Source organism: Macrobrachium nipponense, chromosome 31 (genome assembly GCF_015104395.2).
Source record: "Macrobrachium nipponense isolate FS-2020 chromosome 31, ASM1510439v2, whole genome shotgun sequence".
In the NCBI taxonomy this organism is placed as follows: domain Eukaryota; kingdom Metazoa; phylum Arthropoda; class Malacostraca; order Decapoda; family Palaemonidae; genus Macrobrachium; species Macrobrachium nipponense.
The window spans coordinates 45,845,245-45,864,901 of NC_061093.1; the positions used below are offsets into that span (position 1 = coordinate 45,845,245).

At 44.0% G+C, this 19,657-nt stretch overlaps 1 protein-coding gene across 1 annotated transcript in view; it reads left to right on the forward strand.

The window, feature by feature from the left end:
* The window catches only part of LOC135206833 (GON-4-like protein), a 169,722-nt gene extending 151,866 nt beyond the window's left edge, over positions 1 to 17,856 (forward strand). The window contains 2 exon segments of the mRNA XM_064238322.1: positions 14,242 to 14,443; positions 15,283 to 17,856. Of these exon segments, the coding sequence (XP_064094392.1) occupies positions 14,242 to 14,443; positions 15,283 to 17,247 (2,167 nt within the window). The 3' untranslated portion in view covers positions 17,248 to 17,856.
* The last annotated feature ends 1,801 nt before the right edge of the window (positions 17,857 to 19,657 follow it).

Consider the following 19,657-nt stretch of genomic DNA (forward strand, 5'->3'; position numbering starts at 1 on the left):
CCCCTGAACTGATTCATTCGCCAGTCTCTGTTCACGATGGAGACGGCACGATCCGTGCTCAACTCCATCAGGGATCAGGGAGAACGATTTCATGCTTTCAGTGGATTTGAAGAACGCATATTTTCAGATACCCATCCATCAATCCTCCAGGAAGTACCTCCGCTTCATCCTCGACGGGACGGTGTACCAATTCAGGGCAGGACCTAGCCTGGTGGCTGGACGACAGGAACCTCTTAAGAGGAGTGCCTCCCCTCACTCTCCCCCCCCCCGCGAGATGTTGCTGTTTTCAGACGCATCCACTGAGGGATGGGGCGCACACCTGGAGGAGTTGCTGGCTGCAGGTGTGTGGGACCATCACGACAAGCACCTCCACATCAATGTCCTGGAACTCAAGGCGGCGTTCTACTCTCTCCAAGAGTTTCAGGACCGCCTGGTGGGACACTCAGTGGTGTTGATGTGCGACAACACCACAGTAGTGGCATACATCATACGTCAACAAACAGGGGGCCCTAGTGTCTCTTCCGTTGCACCAGTTGACTGTGCAGGTGCACGAGTGGGCCGTGGCTCACTCGATAGAGCTGTCAGCACGCTACATTCTAGGCAAGAGGAATGTAGTAGCAGACAAGCTCAGCCGTTGGGATCAGGTGATAGGAACCGAATGGTCTCTACACCCAGACGTCGCGGAAAGGCTCTTCAACCTGTGGGGGCGTCCAGTTGTGGAACTGTTCGCCACCTGGCACAACAGAAAACTCCAAGTTTTCTTTTCAGTCGTGCCAGACCCATGGGCAGCTGCAGAGGACGCTCTTCAACACCCGTGGGACATCCTCTTTGCATACGCCTTTCCTCCCTTCTGCCTGATCGCAAGGTGATCAGCCGAGTGCTGGCCACCCCGAATCTCAGGATGATCCTGGTGGCTCCCAAATGGCCTGGGATCCGGACCTGCTGGCTCTGCTTGCGGAAGCACCGAGAGAGATTCCCCCTTGGCACAACCTTCTCGTCCAGCCGCACGTAGAACGGTACCACCGAACAGTCCAGTCCCTACAACTTCACGGCTGGCTGTTATCCACCATCTCTTGCGAACGAGAGGCTTTTCTCGCAGCGTAGCAACAGAGACGGCTGGACACGTCCGTCAGTCCTCTGCACCTGTGTACCAGGGAAAGTGGGCCGTCTTCTGTGGTTGGTGTCGTAGACAGGGTCTATCTCCTCTCAGAGCCACTCTTCAGCAGGTAGCGGATTTCCTCATTTTTCTTCGCCGAGAGAAGCTCCTCTCCGTCCCCACAGTCAAAGGATACAGAGCTGCCCTGGCCCTGGTCCTAAAGCTGAGGGGATTGGATATCTCGAATTCATTCGAGATCTCCTTGCTTATGAGGAGCTTCGAAAGGTCTTGTCCACCCAGGGAACTCAGGCCCCCAGGGTGGGACATGACTCTCGTCCTTAGGAGTCTGACTCGAAGACCATTCGAGCCACTCCGAGAGTCGTCAGACAGGGATCTGACCCTCAAGACCCTCTTCTTGCTGGCCCTGGCATTGGCAAAGAGAGTATGGGAACTTCATGGTCTGTCTTTCGATGTAAAGCATTTCAGGGGATGGGGATCTGTGACGCTCGATTTCGTCCCGAACTTTGTGGCCAAGACTCAGAATCCGTCGATCCCTGACGACAGGTTCGAGTTTTTCACAATCCCCTCCCTAATGGATTTCACCGACAACGTTACGGATGAGATGCTGCTTTGTCCTGTAAGGGTGCTACGGCACTATCTGAAGAGGACTCGACACCTCAGGCCTGAGTGTCGACGCCTCTTCGTTAGCACTGGGGTGACCAAGAAAGAAGTATCCAAGAACACACTTTCTTTCTGGCAGCGTGAGGTGATCAGGAGGGCGTACGAAACTGATGGTAGTGACGACATCCGTCCCCTTCGTTCGAGAGCCCACGAAGTCAGAGGTATTGGTCCTTCGCTTGCGTTCCGCAAGAACTTCTCCGTGGCGCAGGTCCTGAAGGCAGGGTTCTGGTCTAACCAGACCACCTTCACCTCCTTCTACCTTCGGGATATTGCCCACAAGTCCTTGGATACTTTTTTCTTGGGACCTGTGGTGGCTGCTCAACACGTTGTGTAGCTTACCCAGCACCCGAACAGGCAGAACAGCATCGATTCCTGGTGTGACTGTAGGAATGAATGAGTGAATGAGAGTGCAACTGGTTTCTCTTCCCCATCTTTCTCTCCCTCTACCTGTGGGCAGAGGGACACGGTCGTCACTACGCTGGAAAAGGAAAAGATGCAGGTAAGCTACTCGACCAAGCCCCATCCTATCCCTTTCATTAGGGATAGGAGTGAATATCCACCACTTCCTCCAACAAGAGGGGGGAAGTGTTGCCTCTTGCAACAGGAACAAGTTCTTGCTTGCTAGTTTTAAGAGATACGCTTGCCTCTCTCATATTACTTGAGTCCAGAGGTCTGACCATTGATCCTGCAGTACATACCCCGATCAAGTGGGCAGACGCTAGGATCCCTCCCTCTGCTCTTACGACCAGGGAGGGAATCCAAGGTTGGGCGAACACCAGTCTGTTTTTTAAGACTCAGATTCCTCCCACCAAGAAGTAAGTCTTCCTATTGTAAAGGACCGATGGTTTGTATAACGTTTCGGAACAAATGACAATTTGTCGAAAATTGCATTTTTCCTAACTATACAAACCTGAGGTCCTTTACACATAGTCCCACCTCATGCCACCTCTCACTCTGCATTTTTTCCTGGGCCTAAAGCAAATGTGATTCTTCACCTCCCAGTTGCGCGGTGCGCGCACTGTCGGACAAGCAGTTAACTACCGAACTCCCTTGTTCGAAGCTTACGACCGTTCCAGCTGCCGCTAGTTACCTTCCTATTGTAAAGGACCTCAGGTTTGTATAGTTAGGAAAAATGTAATTTACGACAAATTGTCATTTTTAATAGTTTTATCACAAAAAGTGCATTTTATGATGAAATTGATTTTTAAAAACCAGGAATTTGTGGATATTTTCCATGGAAAAATAATGCGAATAGACATTTTCCGTGAATAATGGGGGTATATGTTCCAGAGAGAAATCCGCGAATACCCAAGTCTGCTTTTTGTTCAACATCATTTACCTCCTCACATACCTTGTTTTCTCTCCAACTTTGTAGTTCTTTTTCTTTACCTTCAATTATGATTCTATTTTCAAATCCTAGCAGCACCTCCTCTTCATCTTCAATTTTTTCCTCATGACTATAATCCCTTAAGTTAACCCATCTCTTGTCACCTGACTGTGGGTCTTGTACATTGTACGAATCGGCCCAAGATTTGCTTGACATTTTTCTTGCAAGACTTAATATAGTCCGTTCTTCTACTTTTCTTGTATCATTGTTTATAAATCTAACTCTATTTCCCATTTTGAATTTGGGTATCTCTTCTATTAACTCACCTATTAACTCACTTTCCCCTTCATCTTTCTATTGCATCTTCTGTCTGCATTCCTTCTCCAGCCCATTATGATCTCCTTTCCTTCCTGCCTGTCTACATTCCCTCCATTTGGAGCATAGGATCTACCTTTCACAATATGTGATTTATCTATTTTAGGTATCTTTTCTGTTTCTGGTGATAGTCTTTGAATTCTAGTAACATGTATTCTAGCTACTTCTCTTAAAGAATCCCCATGTTTAACACTACCGTTTTTCCTGATACTCCTACTACCTGAGCAGGTCCTCTCCATTCATTTTCATTTTCTCTCATATAGAATCCCTCATCTCCCAATACTGCCTCTTCAAATTTATGTTCTCTGACATTTATTTAAAGAAATTCTTATTTTATACTCATTTTTTATAAACACTTCTCTGGCCTTATGCATTGCATTCAGTGATATGAACATCTTTCCCGCTTACTTCATCCAAATTGTATGGCGTCTTATATTAATGCTCATATGAGTTAGCTCGTCCATAACTCAAAACCTGTTATCAATACTCATATGATGATGCTTGTCCCTTAATTGTTAAAACATCTTTGGTAAGTTTGACCTTCATGATGTCACACACAAGGTTCTTTATTTGTATTTTTTGGGTCAAATGCTTGTTTTATTATAAAACAGTAGTATATTTCTGGGCTCGACCTGTGTTGCCCAGTGAAATGTTCCTATAGCACTCATTTCTAGGTATAAATAAATGCTAAATATACCAGAGAAAAAGCCATATGGAATGCCAGAGGTACTACCTCTGGCTCGCTCACCCTCAAAGGGTGTCGGTATAGCATCAGGGGCGAGTGGAAGCCACTATCACAGATACTTCACCAAATAGATCTCTCCTCTCTCAAAATCCCCCTCTGCAGAGGTGCCGTTACAACGGCTACCTTCCGCTCGCTACTACTACTGCCTCTGCCAAGAACAACATTCCTTCAATAGCACTCGAAGCGTTAACGCGTTTGTTTTTGCTGCAAGGTATTTTGTGATTTTTGGAAGTCATCATGTCTTCAGACCTTCAAGAAACATCTTCATCTAAGTTGAGTATATTATTTGTTGACTTTGAATGCGGTTAGGCAACTATGCATCAAGTATGGTGTTGTTTAATAATAAAGCGTTGGCATGGGAGCCAAGCGTATCGCTGTTCCCGAGTCGGCCTTTTTGGATGCATTGTAGACCGCGTACTTAGTCATCTCAACTTTTTATTGCGGTGTTTATTTTATGTTCACCTTTTTTGCACATCATAGTAGTATACATTACTGTTGTCGTGAAATTTTACCATTTCGCTCCTGATGGGTACCGATAGGTTTGTGTATCACAGTTTGAACCATTACATTATTTAGCCTCTTTAGGGGGTTTCCCTCGTTTATCATCAGTCCTTCAGGAGCGATTTGGTTCCCTCACGAGAGTGCGGTGATATTTTTTCAATCCTATGTCATGCGCGAGTATTGTGTTTGAGGCGACCTAGCCTAGCCTAGCGAAATGCCATTTGTTCCGATACGTAATACAAACCCTCAGTCCTTTAACAATAGGAAGGTAACTAGCGGCAGCTGGGACGGTCGTAAGCTTCGAACAAGGGGAGAACGGTAGTTAACTGCTTGTCCGCGCGCGACTGGGAGGTAAACAAATCACTTTTGCTTTCGGCCGCGGGTGTGAAGGATGTGTTCGTCATCGCTCTCTGCCCGCTTCATCGTCGTATGCTTTGTTTATATTGTTTTCTACTAATGGTTTGTTTGACTTGAAAATGAAACTGTAAGTACACTGTTTTCATTTTCATTACGTAATTATGAACCAACATGGAGCTATCGCCGCGGATGCGGCGATTTCCTCTCTTTTCATGAATTGAACCCTTGAATTGTGTCTCGGTGCCGAGGGCGGGCGCGCTCGCGCCGAGTCATGTATTTTGGGCGAAAGTGTGTAATTGAAAATGTATAAGTACTCTTTTCATTATATTTTTGCCCTGTGCGTTCGTTGCCGAGAGCGTGATTGCGCTCGGCACGAGCCTCTTATTTTGTATGATAGAATGCAATGAAAGTGGATTTGCAATTGCAGTATTCTGTTTCATTTTCATATATTTTTATGATAGCATCATATTATTATGGATCAAGTTTCCGCTCTTACCCGGGAATTGATCTTTTCACCTTTAAGTTCTATGAAGTGAATCGCAAGTGCAGTATTCTGTTTCATTTTCATATTACTTTTCACTGCTGTGCGGGGGTAGGGGAAGTGAAGGTCTGCCAGGAAGTCGTCGGAAGCTCTCCCGCGACTCCCTTGGTATCCGATTCTTCGTCTTCTTTCCTGCCCCCCGCTCAGCTTCCTCGTTGTATTTTGTATTTGGGGCCTTCCTTGCGTTCGGGGTGGGGCATGTCTTCCCCCCGTGCGTGAGGGAACCCCTCTTACTAATCTATCTCTGCTACCGCAGGTGCTACATCCGTGGGAGACGACCTTGGACAGGTATGGACCACTGCGGCGGCAGGGCGTGCCTAGCATCCACGGGCTGCTGCAGCGTCTAGCGAGGTCTGGGACGGTCTCCACTACTACCTCCACGGCCGCTTATGCTGCTCCCCCCCCCTCCTGGTCTACACTCCCCATGCTGTGTCGGTGACGCCGTCTGCCGCTACTAGGGCCGGTCGCCGCCGTACCGAGGGGGGGGGTATGCCGCCGCCGCCTGTGTTCTTCGTGTTGCCTGCCCCAGACTTCCGCTGTTCCAGCAGCTCGCCCCTGGACCAGCCGCCAGTACCCAGGTTCCCGCTGGCTGCCGATGATTCTACGAGGCGATGGCTGGGCCTGCCGTACCTGCCGCTAATGTGGTTCCCGCTGCTGGCTTGGCTGTCCCTTCTGGGTCTACCGCTGCCGCTGTTCCTGCCGCTCCTGAGCTGGTTGCTGTTCCTGTCGCTCCTGGTTCCTGCGCCTAAACAGCATCGAGTCCTGGTGTGACCGTAAGAATGGATGAGTGAATGAGAGTGTGACTGGCTCCTCTTCCCATCTTTTTCTTCCCCTCTATCTGTGGGTAGAGGGACACGGTCGTCACCCTGCTGGATAAGGACGAGATGCAGGTGAGCTACTCAACAGAGCCCCATCCTATCCCTTTCACTAGGGATAGGAGCGTATATCCACCACTTCCTCCAACAAGGGGGAGGAAGTGGATGCCAGCTTAAGACAAACCCATACTTTATGTTGCCTCTTGCAAACAGGAACAAGTTCTTGCTTGCTGGTACGAAGAGATACGCTTGCCTCTCTCTTAGTACTCGGCCCAGAGGTCTGATTATTGATCCTGTGGTGCACACCCTGATCAATCGGACAGAGGCTTGGATCCCTCCCTCGCTCTTACGACCAGGGAGGCATTCCAGGGATGGACGAACACCAGTCTGTTCATCAAAAGACTCAGATTCCTCCCACCAAGAAGTGAGTCTTCCTATTGTTAAAGGACCGATGGTTTGTATTACGTATTGGAACAAATGACAATTTGTCGAAAATTGCATTTTTCCTAACTATACAAACCTGAGGTCCTTTAACAATAGGAAGTAGCTAGCGGCAGCTGGAACGGTCGTAAGCTTCGAACAAGGGGAGAACGGTAGTTAACTGCTTGTCCGACAGTCGCGCGGAAACAAATCACTTTTGCTTTTGGCCCATGCAAAATACGCAGAGTGAGGGGTGGCATGAGGAGGGACTATATGTAAAGGACCTCAGGTTTGTATAGTTAGGAAAAATGCAATTTTCGACAAATTGTCATTTTGGAGGGTTAGGTTAGGCTCTAGAGTGTCCTCTTTCGTGACGAACTAGTAGGCGCCAATCCTAAGCTACCTGACCAGATCGGGGTATCCGATTTTGGAGGGTTAGGCTAGGCTCGTAGATGGGCTTGCCTTTATTCGTCGGTACTTCCAATAATTCCGTATCAATAAATTTTGTAGAGTATAGCCTTGGCCGTTATCTCCTTTAGGGTGTCAGTTGGCCTGCCGTCTTCTGCCCCTTTAGTAGTAGGCTATTTCACGGCTTCTCGGAGGGTGGTAATCACGGGACCGGTTGCTGTTGCCAGGCGATTGCTAGTTTACCTTTCTCCTCTGGGCTCTTCCTTCCATTCTGGACTCGTTCCGGCAGTGCTTTGTTAGCTCGCTGACCAAGTACGTAATCCTACCGGTGAACAGCAGCTGGAGCGTCGAGCACTGTTCCGGGGGATTAGTCGGAGGAGGTTAAGGATTAGAAGATTATGTAGTCTCTGTTGGTATGTCTCCGGGCCTGTGTTTTTTCCGGCAAGGTGTGGTCTACCATCACATTTGCCAGGATGCTATACGCCGGAGTTCTTAGTACCGCTGTTCCCGCCACTCTGTTTTCCGTACTTCTCTGGTGTTATCGCTGCTTCCCCACTCCAGTGGGGGCGGAACTAGGCTTAGAGAATGCGTTTCCAATTGACTTGGAATTGCTACTCTACTCCGGTGCGATCAGACTCAGGCTAAGGTTTTACCTTGTTTCCCTGTTCTGCTTGTATCAGGCCAACTCCGCCGGTCATAGCTATTGCGATAACGAGATTATGGATTCCGGAGCAGGCGGAGACATTCAGAGCTTTAATGTTAAGTAAAATTTTATTTAATAGTTGATGTTTACCTTTAGCTGGTTTAGTAGAACTAGTCTAAGTGTACACATACCGCCGGAATTAACTCCAGCGGAACTATTTTGACGATACTCGTGTATCAATTCCAACTTACAGATGGTACGCTGTCTGGAGTTGGGGTGCGCAGCCGTTCTCCAGCAACCGTGTGGGCATGAGGTCTGCCGATCTCATGCCAGCTGTGCGGTGCAGGTTGACGACCTCTTAGTCTGGCATCCAGACGGCTGCAAAGTGTGTTACGCTTTGGTGGGGAACGTGACTAATGAGTCGGAGGAAGAAGGTAGGGAGGTAAGTGAGGCAGGTGGCTTTAGATCTAAAACACTTGGTTTTAGCCCAACTCCTTCTTCTTCCTCTTCCTTTCAGGGCTTCTTGAAGGCCATGATCCTTGGGGATAGGTCTGGTTCTGTGATCCCCAAGGTGAAAACCCTGAAAAAGAAGTCCCTGCCGAAGGCTGCCAGACCAGCCAAGCCCTCTCCGGCGGGCTCCGCCAGGTCGTCATTGGCCCCCAAGCCTTTGGCTTCCTCAGCAAAAGCTACTCCCCCGCCTAAGGGGTCGAGAGCCAAGGGTTCTAAAGCCAGACCGACGGAGTCCGGCTTCGACCCTGATGCCTTCGCTAATCTTCTCATGGAGAAGATGGGCAGTATTGTGGACTCGAGATTCCAATCGATGTCCTCTCAGCTCGCCTCGGGTTTAGAGACATCGGGGCAGTCCATCCTGTCTCTGGCTCAGAGACTACAGACTCAGGAGAACTTGCTGGCCGGACTTATCCAGTCCGGAGGCACACTGCAGTCCTTTATTGTGTCGGATGCATCTAAGCTCCCGCCATTCGAGGACAACAACCCATGGCGGTTGGAGCTGCATGCTCCCTTTTCGGATGGCATGCTGACAATTTAAGGCTGTGGAACCCGTCCCGTGGAAGATTATGAGTTCTTCCCTGCGGACCTCCAATTTCCCTTCCCAGGCTACGCTCGGTTAGCTGAGGAAGCGTTTGTCAGGGTAGACAGGGTCCCAAAGGAGACTGTGATCTATCCTAGGGATCAGGCACAGTCGGCATGGGTCCACACCCTTTCGGAATGGGATTGCGTCAACACCAAGTTGACGCCACACAAAGGTTGCTAGACCATGTTCGTGGTGGGGGATAACATCCCGACCCCTTGCACATCTAAGATCGTGGAGTTAACTCTGCAGGCCGGAATGGAGGAGAAGCCAATGCCTCAGCTTCGAGAGACAGAGCCTACCTCTCTGCTCTTTCCCGGAGATCTGGAGTGCTGGGTGGGCGCTCCGGAAACGTTCACAGTGGGCAAACTCGATCCGGAGTGTGCTTCCACACAGTTTAGTGAACGGTTACCCAGAATTCCGGATGCCATGGTAAAGGCAGAGTTTGAGGCAAAGTGTAGACTGAGTAGGTCGATCAACTCGGTTACTACTTCAGAGTTGACGGCCTCTGTCTAAGCTGAGGAACCTCTATTCCGGGTCCTAACAAAGTCGCTGCTGCAGACTTTCCAGTGTGACCTGTATGACTTTGTGGTTGCTAGGCGGAACTGCAGGAAGCATGTCTTTGCCAATGCTTCCTGATGATGTGGTTAACAGCGTCATCAGTGAGGCGGCTAGGGCTAACCAGAACCTTCGTGTCTGCTGGGGCCTTCCCTCCAAAAGGAAGTTTGAGACTTCCGGACCGCAAGCCAAGTGTAGGAAGAGGGCCAGGAAGTATCAGCCCTTCCAGACCTCTCAGACACAGACGGTGGTGCAAGCAGTTCCCGTCTCCCAGCCTGGTCAACCTTAGACCTCTAAGGCACGACCACAACGACAATTTGTACTGCTACAGAGTCTGCCAACTCAACAGTCCTCGAGTTCGGGTACTTTCGTGACGTCCCCGGCCTTCAACGCTTCGTTTGAAGCGCAAGGGACGTTTCAAGGCTATAACAGGCACGCAAGGGGTAGCAAAGCAAGAGGAGATTACCGGCACAGAGCTGGTTCCAGAGCTCTCTCCAGAGGCAGAGGTTTCAGAGGAGGCAGAGGAAGTAAGACCTCATCCAGTCAATGAGCCTCTCCAGGTAGGCGGGAGACTGTATCTCTTCCGGGACCATTGGACCTTCAGTACGTGGGCCCACAGTATCGTATCAAAAGGTCTGGGGTGGAGATGGATAAAAGGGCCTCCTCCACCAGTCAGCTTCCACCAAATTCCAACGACAGACCTTGTAGACTATGCCTAAGACCTTCTTCAAAAGAAGGCAATAAAGAAAGTCAGTCACCTGAAATTTCAAGGACGTTTGTTCAGTGTACCAAAGAAGGACTCGGACAAACGAAGAGTGATTCTGGACTTGTCCCGTCTCAACTCATACATTCAATGCGACAAGTTCCGCATGCTAACCGTCTCGCAGGTGCGGACATTACTTCCCCGTGGGGTTGTCACCACCTCTATCGATCTTACAGACGCTTACTATCACGTCCCAATAGCAAGAATCTTCTCTCCCTACCTAGGCTTCAAACTAGGAAAACAGGCTTACTCATTCAGAGTCATGCCATTCGGGTTCAATATAGCGCCCAGAATATTCACCAAGCTAGGAGAGACAGTAGTGCGGGAACTAAGAGCTCAGGGGGTGATGCTAGTAGCTTACCTAGACGACTGGCTCATTTGGGCAACCAACGACAAAGAATGTCGCAGGGCAACAGCCAAATAATAAAATTTCTAGAGTATCTGGGATTCCATATAAACAAGAAAAAGTCCCGTCTCATTCCGGTGTCTCGCTTTCAATGGTTGGGAATTCAATGGGACCTAACCACACACAAACTATCTCTTCCGCCGAACAAGTGCAGAGAGATAGCGAAAGCTACGAGACAATTCCTCAAGAACAGACGGACTTCTCGTCGTACCCAAGAAAGAGTCTTAGGTTCACTTCAGTTTGCTTCGATAACAGATGTTCTGTTGAAAGCCAGACTGAAGGACATCAATCGGGTATGGCGGAAAAGAGCCAACAGCAGGCTCAGAGACAAAATCTCCTTGATTCCGCCGATACTAAGGAAAAGACTTCGTCCATGGACGAGAGTCAAGAGTCTTTCCATGTCAGTGCCGCTACAATTTCCCCCGCCGTCTCTAGTAGTCCACACGGACGCCTCTCTGAGCGGAAGGGGGGCCTATTCTCAGTACAAGAAGGTTCAAGGAACATGGTCGACAGCATTCCGCCAGTTCCATATCAACGTACTAGAAGCAATGGCCATTTTCCTTACCCTGAAACGACTAGCTCCGGCCAGGAATATTCATATCAGACTAGTCTTGGACAGTGCAGTGATAGTTTACTGCATAAACAGAGGAGGCTCCAAGTCGAGCCACATAAATCAGGTGACGATAGCAATCTTTTCGTTGGCAATGAAACATCATTGGCACCTGTCAGCCACTCACCTGGTAGGAGCACGAAATGTCATTGCGGACTCACTGTCCAGAACAACTCCGCTGGAGTCGGAGTGGTCCTTGGACGCAAAGTCATTCAATGGGATTTGCCTACAAATTCCGGGCCTTCAGGTAGACCTGTTCACCACGGAGTCCAACCACAAACTTCCGTGTTATGTGGCTCCCAATTTGGATCCTCTAGCTCACACCACAGATGCGATGTCCATAGACTGGAGCAATTGGCAGAAGATTTACCTACTATTTCTGTCAATGAACCTCTTGATGAAAGTTCTACACAAACTCAGATCTTTCAAAGGACAGATAGCACTGGTAGCACCCAACTGGCCGAAGAGCAATTGGTTTCCTCTTCTACTAGAGTTGAAACTCCGTCCCAGACGGATTCCCAACCCAAAGCTGACTCAGGTGGTACAAACTCTGACTGTGTCAGCTTCCTCAAGAATTCTGAATGCCCTAACTTTATGGACTTCATGAAGTTTGCGGCACAAAAGGATGCTAATATTGACCCGCTAAACACTCTGTTCGTGGAGTCAGACAAAAGAGAATTGACACTCCGGCAGTATGATTTGGCAGTGTGGAAGTTAGCCATCTTTCTAAAAGAATCAGATGTTCAGACGATGACTACGAATCTGACAATTTCATTTTTTAGAATTCTGTTCGAAAAAGGCCTAGCTGCTAGTACCATTACTACGACTAAGTTTGCCTCGAGGAAGATATTTCAGTTTGGCTTTAATATTGATTTAACAGATTCGTACTTCTCGTCTATCCCTAGAGCATGTGCTCGTCTGAGACCGGTAGACCGTCCTCACACAGTCTCCTGGTTTTTAAATGACGTACTCAGGTTGGTTTCAGATACTGGTAAATGAATCATGCTCATATATAACCCTTCTCAGGAAAACATTATTTTTAATGAGTCTGGCCTCAGGTGCCAGAATATCTGAACTGTCGGCTCTCTCTAGAGAACCAAATCATATTGACTTCCTCCCGTCAGGAGAAGTTCTGCTCTCTCCAGATCGGAAATTCTTAGCAAAGAATGAAGACCCACAGAACAGATGGTCTCCGTGGAAGATTGTCCCTCTTCCACAGGACCCATCATTATGTCCTATTATTACATTAAAATCTTATCTGGGCAGAACTTCTAAAAAGTCTTCAGGTCCTCTTTTTATTAGAGGGAATGGTGGAACCATTTCCTTGAAGGCCATCAGACAACAAATTCTTTATTTTATTAAACAAGCCAATCCGGATTCAGTTCCTCATGTCCATGATATCCGAGCAGTGGCTACCTCAGTTAATTATTTTCATCATATGAACTTCGATGATCTTAAAAAATATACGGGTTGGAAATCTCTGACAGTATTTAAACGCCACTATCTGAAGTCTCTAGAGGCCCTTAAATATTCGGCAGTGGCTGCAGGGAACATTGTCTCCCCTGATACAGCCTAGTTATGTAATTGTAAATTTGTATATTATTATCATTGTTTGTGCTATTAATTACCTTTTGGTACTCCCTCTCACCTACCTGCCTCGCTTGTAATCCCTGCCTTTTTGCCTTTTGTTCCGGACTGGATTGCTTATCAACCCACTCCTGTACTTGTACATAGTTCATTAATTTGTTTATTTTTATGTTCATTACCTGTTGTATTTTTCCTGGTGATGGTATGGATTTGGTCATATTAGATGTTATTTACCAATTGTATTTTGCTATCCTTAACTTGGATTATTAAAGCAATAATTATAAGGAATTTTTTATTTTACCTTTCATATAAAGTTTTTTGTTTACATTCTATTTTCCAGCTTGTATGGCCAATTCTCTGTTACTATTTCACTGGGCGACACAGGTCGAGCCCGGAAAAGGGATTTTGACAAAGGGAAAATCTATTTCTGGGGGAAGACCTGTGTCGCCCTGTGAACCCATCCCTCTCTTTTTCATTTCCCCACCCTTTAGCTGGCCCAAGCTTAGGTGCGTATTTCAGGAATGGCATTCTTGGCAGAGGCAGTAGTAGTAGCGAGTGGAAGGTAGCCATTGTAATGGCACCTCTGCAGAGGGGGATTTTGAGAGAAGAGAGATCTCTTTGGTGAAGTATCTGTGATAGTGGCTTCCACTCGCCCCTGATGCTATACCGACACCCTTTGAGGGTGAGCGAGCCAGAGGTAGTAACTCTGGAATTCCATATGGCTTTTTCTCTGGTATATTTAGCATTTATTTATACCTAGAAATGAGTGCTATAGGAACATTTCACTGGGTGACACAGAAATAGATTTTTCCTTTGTCAAAATATCTTTTTTGGTATCAATGGAGATTTACTTATGGTTCTGAGTAAACAGAAAATGATGGAGTACCTCGCAACCTAGTGTTTTTGTATACTATCAACACCTATTATTGTTAGAGATATTCTAATTTTGAGTTGAATGAACTATCAAAAAAGATTTAATAATAATTTTTTTTTTGTAAATACCTTTCGACAAAATTTATTTCAGTGTAATAGGTTTATTTTTGCCCAAATAGCCAGTAAGCTTGCATTTAATAACTGGCATTTCTTATTCTGCCAATAAACTTATGAATACAAGAAATTATTATGGACAAAAATTAATTACAAAATGGCTTTTAGTTCTGTGAGGCAGAAAATAGTTCAACAAGTGACAATTTACGTTTTATTTTGGGCATGTCAAGGGTTGAATGCTAAATATGAGCAGGTATGAGGTTAATAGTCACTGCTTTAAACACTGATATAATTGGAATGCATTCATTATTTATTTATTTATTTCCAACAGATCGCAAAACTATGGTGCAAATAAAAGCAATAATATAGATCAACTTCCTCAAGTGGAAGAAGAATTGCCATTGGTTAATGAAGCATCTAGCAATTCAAGTCATCTCAAGTCATCAGTACCCCATTTAGAAGAGGAATTTGAAGAAGATGATTTAGAGGAAGAGGAGGATGAAGAAGAGGAGGAGGACTCAGAAGCAGCACAAGTAGGAAAATATGTTAATAAGTTGTTCATTTGTAAACATATATTTTTTGTACAACAAACTTGTTATATAAAAGTGTCCAATATTCATGGTCAGTGAGTTTTCAAGACACTTCATTCCCCATCCAATGAAAATCACACAATGGTCAGCACCATTCCTTATCATCATCACAGATCCTCATTTTCCCAACAGGTAAGACCTCACTTTGTGTAGCCAGTTGCCAACAGGCTTCAATTTTGGAAGCTTGGCACCTTCTGGAGCCATCTTGGCAAAGTGACTTGGAGGATACATAGTTTAGCCCAAAATCCTTAAAAATTTTTGGAAGCTCTGAGCAATGTTATTTCAAATTTCTATGATTAATTGGTAATGAAATAGAGGATAGGTCACAATATTGATTACCAATCAGGATTGGTTGAGAGTTTCCTCAAAAGCTGTTCTCTCCACAGGTCCAATGAAGAAATTAGTGAAATGTAAGCTAGTATAATAAGTTTGGTTTTCTGACAGATGACCTGTTGTTCTTATTACAGTGGTTTTGGTTCTGCATAGAGGAATTTTTTCCATGCAGGTCATAGATAAATGTGTGTGTTTTGCATTTTTGAAAAAATAATATTTTTAGGTTTGAAGTCACTTGACAGATATTAACTTACAAGTCATTCTGTATCAAATATAAATTACATTTCCCACAATTTGGAGTCTGTATTTCATTTTTCAGATATATAAGGTACATTTTGAACTACTTAAATGAATTTTTTTTTGGAGTGAATATCTTAAATGTATGCATATGAATTTTTCTTTGATTGTGAAACTGCTAAAATACTGAGAACCCCCCTTTTTTTTTACAGCAACGTGAGGAACATTTAGCTGCCCTTTTAAAAGCCTCATCTACAATAGCTGGGAAAAAGGGTGATAAATTGAGTGGAGGTGATATAGGACCTGCAGAGAGAAGACTTAATAAACAGCAAAGAAGACTTCAAGCTAGAATTACTGCATTGTCTATAGTACAAGATTCTTTCTCAAAGGATTTATCTATGGCTCAAAGTTACTTGATGCGAGTTCGAGAAGCTCTGACAGGAAGAGATCCAGCATTGTATAAGAAGTTCCTCTGCATCCTTAATGAGTTTACAGAAAATGCTAGTGATTCTCCTGTTGAACTTTACGGTCACTTGTGCGAAGTCTTGAAAGACTTTCCGCAACTGAAAGATGAATTTGTCTCATTTCTACTACCTCAACAAGCTATAGCTATTGGGAAATATGCCCAATATTGTGCTATTCATAGGATGAAAGATTTCTTAGATAAGCTCAAGTTACAGTTTTGGAACCAGCCACAACGCATCCAAAAAATTGTCAGGGCTCTTCAGTCACTGCAGAATAATACAGAAATTAATGTGGAGAAAGTGAAGGCTTCTATATGTCCTCTACTACGGTATCCTCATTTAGTAGAGAGTTTTACCCAGTGTTTTGCTTCTCAGCCTCCTCCTCCAAGTCTTTCAAGTGATTTTGAAGATATATCTTTAGAAAAGTCTCACACCCCAGACAGTGTAGAAAATTTAACACTACCTGATGATGACACAGTTACTTCTCCTGACCACTGTGGCTGCCCTTGTCATGTGCCAGCCACTGGTTCATCTTTAAATACAACACGCAGTGACCACTGTCAGTCTTGTGCCATAAGATTTTCAGAAGGTCGAGTTTACCTCCAGTATGGCAAAACACTTCGTCCAGCAAAGGTTACTTTTCACTCTTTGGATGGAAACAGTAGAGATTCAGTTGATTTCAATGATGGATGTGAAATATCAGGTAAAGGCAAAGGTACTGGGTCAAAAAAAGCATCACAACCAAAGGACTCTGGCGAAAGTGGTTTTGTGAGAAACAAAGAAAACATGAATACCATAAATCTTGAAAGCCATACTTCAAGTTATGTTGAGCATAAAGGTCCACCTTATTTAGGAGAGAAGGTAACTAAAGATGAGTTGCCTAATCCGTTTGGCAAACAGAAAGAGAGTGCTACTGGCCGAGTCAGTCTACCAAAGAAAAGTTTGTCTTCCAGATATGAAGAAAAAGGAGATAATGTAGATGATGATGTGATTAGTGACTCACAGCAGACACCAAGTACATCTAGTTTTAGTGTAAAAGCAAGAAGTACCATGAATGTGGACTCTGATGTAAATTTGAAAACCCGTAGAAAGCCTGGAGCAGTGAATTCACCATCTAAAGATACTCATGGCAATGATTCTTTTCAGTCTTCAAGTATTAAAAACAAAAGTTCAAGTGTCTTTTCCTCAGGTTTGCATTTACCCGTGCAAAGTTCTCTGGGTGAAGTTTCAAGATCTGATTCTTTGCAAGACAGCTCAGCTTTAGGAAAAAAACCCAAAGAAACTACAGTTTTGACTTCTTCAGGACATAGGAAAGATATTCCTAACATAATCCAGAAAATTGTTGAGTCAAAAAATACAGATGATTTGGCTGCCAGTGATATTGATAATGTTCCAAACAGAAGTAAGAAAAGTACTGAAGATGGGAAAGAGAGGTGCACATTTAATACTCTGTCTGAAAAATATAATGCTCCGAATATACTCCAAGCCTCAGATGCAAGTATTTGGACACAAGAAGAAGATAGACTTTTGCTGATGGTGCTTCAGAAGAAAGGGTCCATTGAGCCTGCAGTACAAGAAATTATGAGAATCATCCCAAGCAGAACACATGATGAGGTGGTAGAGCACTTCAACATTTTATTAGGACAGAAGATGGAAGAATCTGACATGGAGGATATTGTGTTAAGTAGCGAAGATGATAGTACAAAAGACTAGTATTTTTGTGAATGCTACTATGATTTTTGAAACACATGGTGCTAGCACTACAAAAGTGACATTTTGTTGAAAATACTTTAGTGTAATGTATATATTTAGTAGAGCCCTTTGAGTTACAGCATTATTTACAGAAGCTAGCTTACTGTTTGTTGATTGCTGGCTACCACTAATCTCTTATTTATAGTAACATTCAGTTGTGTACCAGTTTCTGAATTTATGGATATTTTCCTAGATTATGAATTATTCAACAAGTTGAATTCTTAAACTCATGTTCATGGAATATGTATTCTCTTAAAAGAACTTTTCATACAGTATTTTTGTCAAAGTTTTTATCTTTATTTTATAAAGTAATTTGTTATAAAATGTACATTTTGAGAATTAAAGTGCTTTATGCTATGATAAATAAAGAAAATTTTAGATTTTTTAGAACAAGATATATGTAATGTTTAAGAAAGATGGTGGTTTGTTAGCGAAAAATGTGGTATAAAGAAAACAGATAATAACATAAAGTTTTTTGTTAAGTAAAGATTACATAAATACCCCAGTAAGTACCTGTATTATTTACTTTAGTTATAATGTACAATATTACAAATATATATTGTTTCTTGATTTTTCCAGAATTATTACCATAGTGGCACCACAGCTTAGCATTTTTGTTACCTAATACTCACCCAAGTTTGATAACAATTATGCAAATATTTTGTACTTACTAGAGAAATCTGCTAAGTACAAAAAAGTTAATGTACAGTGTACTGAGCACACCCTAGGCCAATGATCTGTTGTCCTCAGTGGATAACCCTCTAAGTATGCTGGAGGTATCAAAAGGTGAACGAATGAATGAATTCGCTGAAGTGACTGTTTATGCCTTTAAGGTGGACAGTGAACAAATGCACTAAAGTTGTTTTATGTGTTCCTGGCTCTGTCTGTTAGGGTATACAGTGAGCAAAACATGCACACACATGGCATGCTTTCCTATTTGTACATCACAGTAGAAAACAATTTGCACTAACTGGGCGCTCTCTCTCTCTCTCTCTCTCTCTCTCTCTCTCTCTCTCTCTCTCTCTCTCTCTCTCTCTCTCTCTCTCTCTCTCTCTCTCTCTCTCTCTCTCTCTCATTCGTACATTACTTACTGCTCATACATTATTTTTACAGTATGGTTCTGTACTGTACCTAATTTTAACACAGTAATAGAGTGTCACACATTTTTCAGTATGTGCATGTGTACCAGGTATACTCACATCTTTGCATTACTTTAGGATCAACTACTAACTTCTAATACATTTTTAATATGTTAACGGTTTTGTATTTTACATATCTCGTAAGCATAAATAGGTATATGTAAACATGTATTTTTAGAAGCAGTTCATTTGGAAAATCTAACTATGAATTTGAATGAGAAGGAAACCAATATTATAAACTGAATGATAATTATGAAAACCAGTTAGGAAAGGCTATTAAGTACTATGTATGGATTTGCGATACTCTATACTCTATTGTGTATTTTTGTGTGTGTTACTCCATGGATTTCTTTGCGTACCTGAAGGGGCTGTCTGTTAAGTCGAGGTCTTTGCTACTCAGCTCTCCTGGCCCTCCCACCCAGTAAGTGCTTAACCTTGGCTTAACCTCTCCCCCTTCACATACTCAAAAGCAATAAATACAAAGACTTTTGAGTGAGACTGATGCTTTAACCCAAATAATAGTCATGAAAGTTCCCATGTAGATAAGGCCTCCCAACTCCACTCTCTCCCCCTCCCCAAAATGCTTAACCTGGCCTACCACCCTAATAATATCCTTTCCTCAATGTGTATACAGTGGATCTCCGTATTCGCAAGGGATGCGTACCAGACTTCCCTGCCAATAGCTAGAATCCGCAAATACTTAGAACCCCCCCTCTAAAAATGCCTGTCATAAAAGTTCAAACACCATAGTATCCCTAAAACTACCATTCTACATCAAACGTACATTGAACTATTATCCCATTATATACTGTATTAAACTTTGAAATAATTCAAACTAGGAAATTTTTAGGGAAGTGAAGACTTGTTCTCCAGTGTTTTGAAATAAAAGTTATTGCTTCCAAAGTAAAGTACTCCAGTGACTTATTAGTCATATTAGATAAAAGTTCCATCGTTAACTATAGTACATTCATTTATTTACGTCATTGACATAACTATATGTTTTTTTTTGAAAAATTTAATTTTTTCGGATCTTTTGCACTTTTTATTATTAATGCTATAGTGACCCATTATTCACATCATTATTTTCTGATGCTATAAATCCAGAATCTAGGATATTAACTGGATATGGAGTATCAGCAAAGACAAAATATGACATGTAGGGTCTTTTGAATTCATAAAGTACGTAAACACCAAATAGTAGCATTAATCATCAACCTAGTTTGAAAGAAATC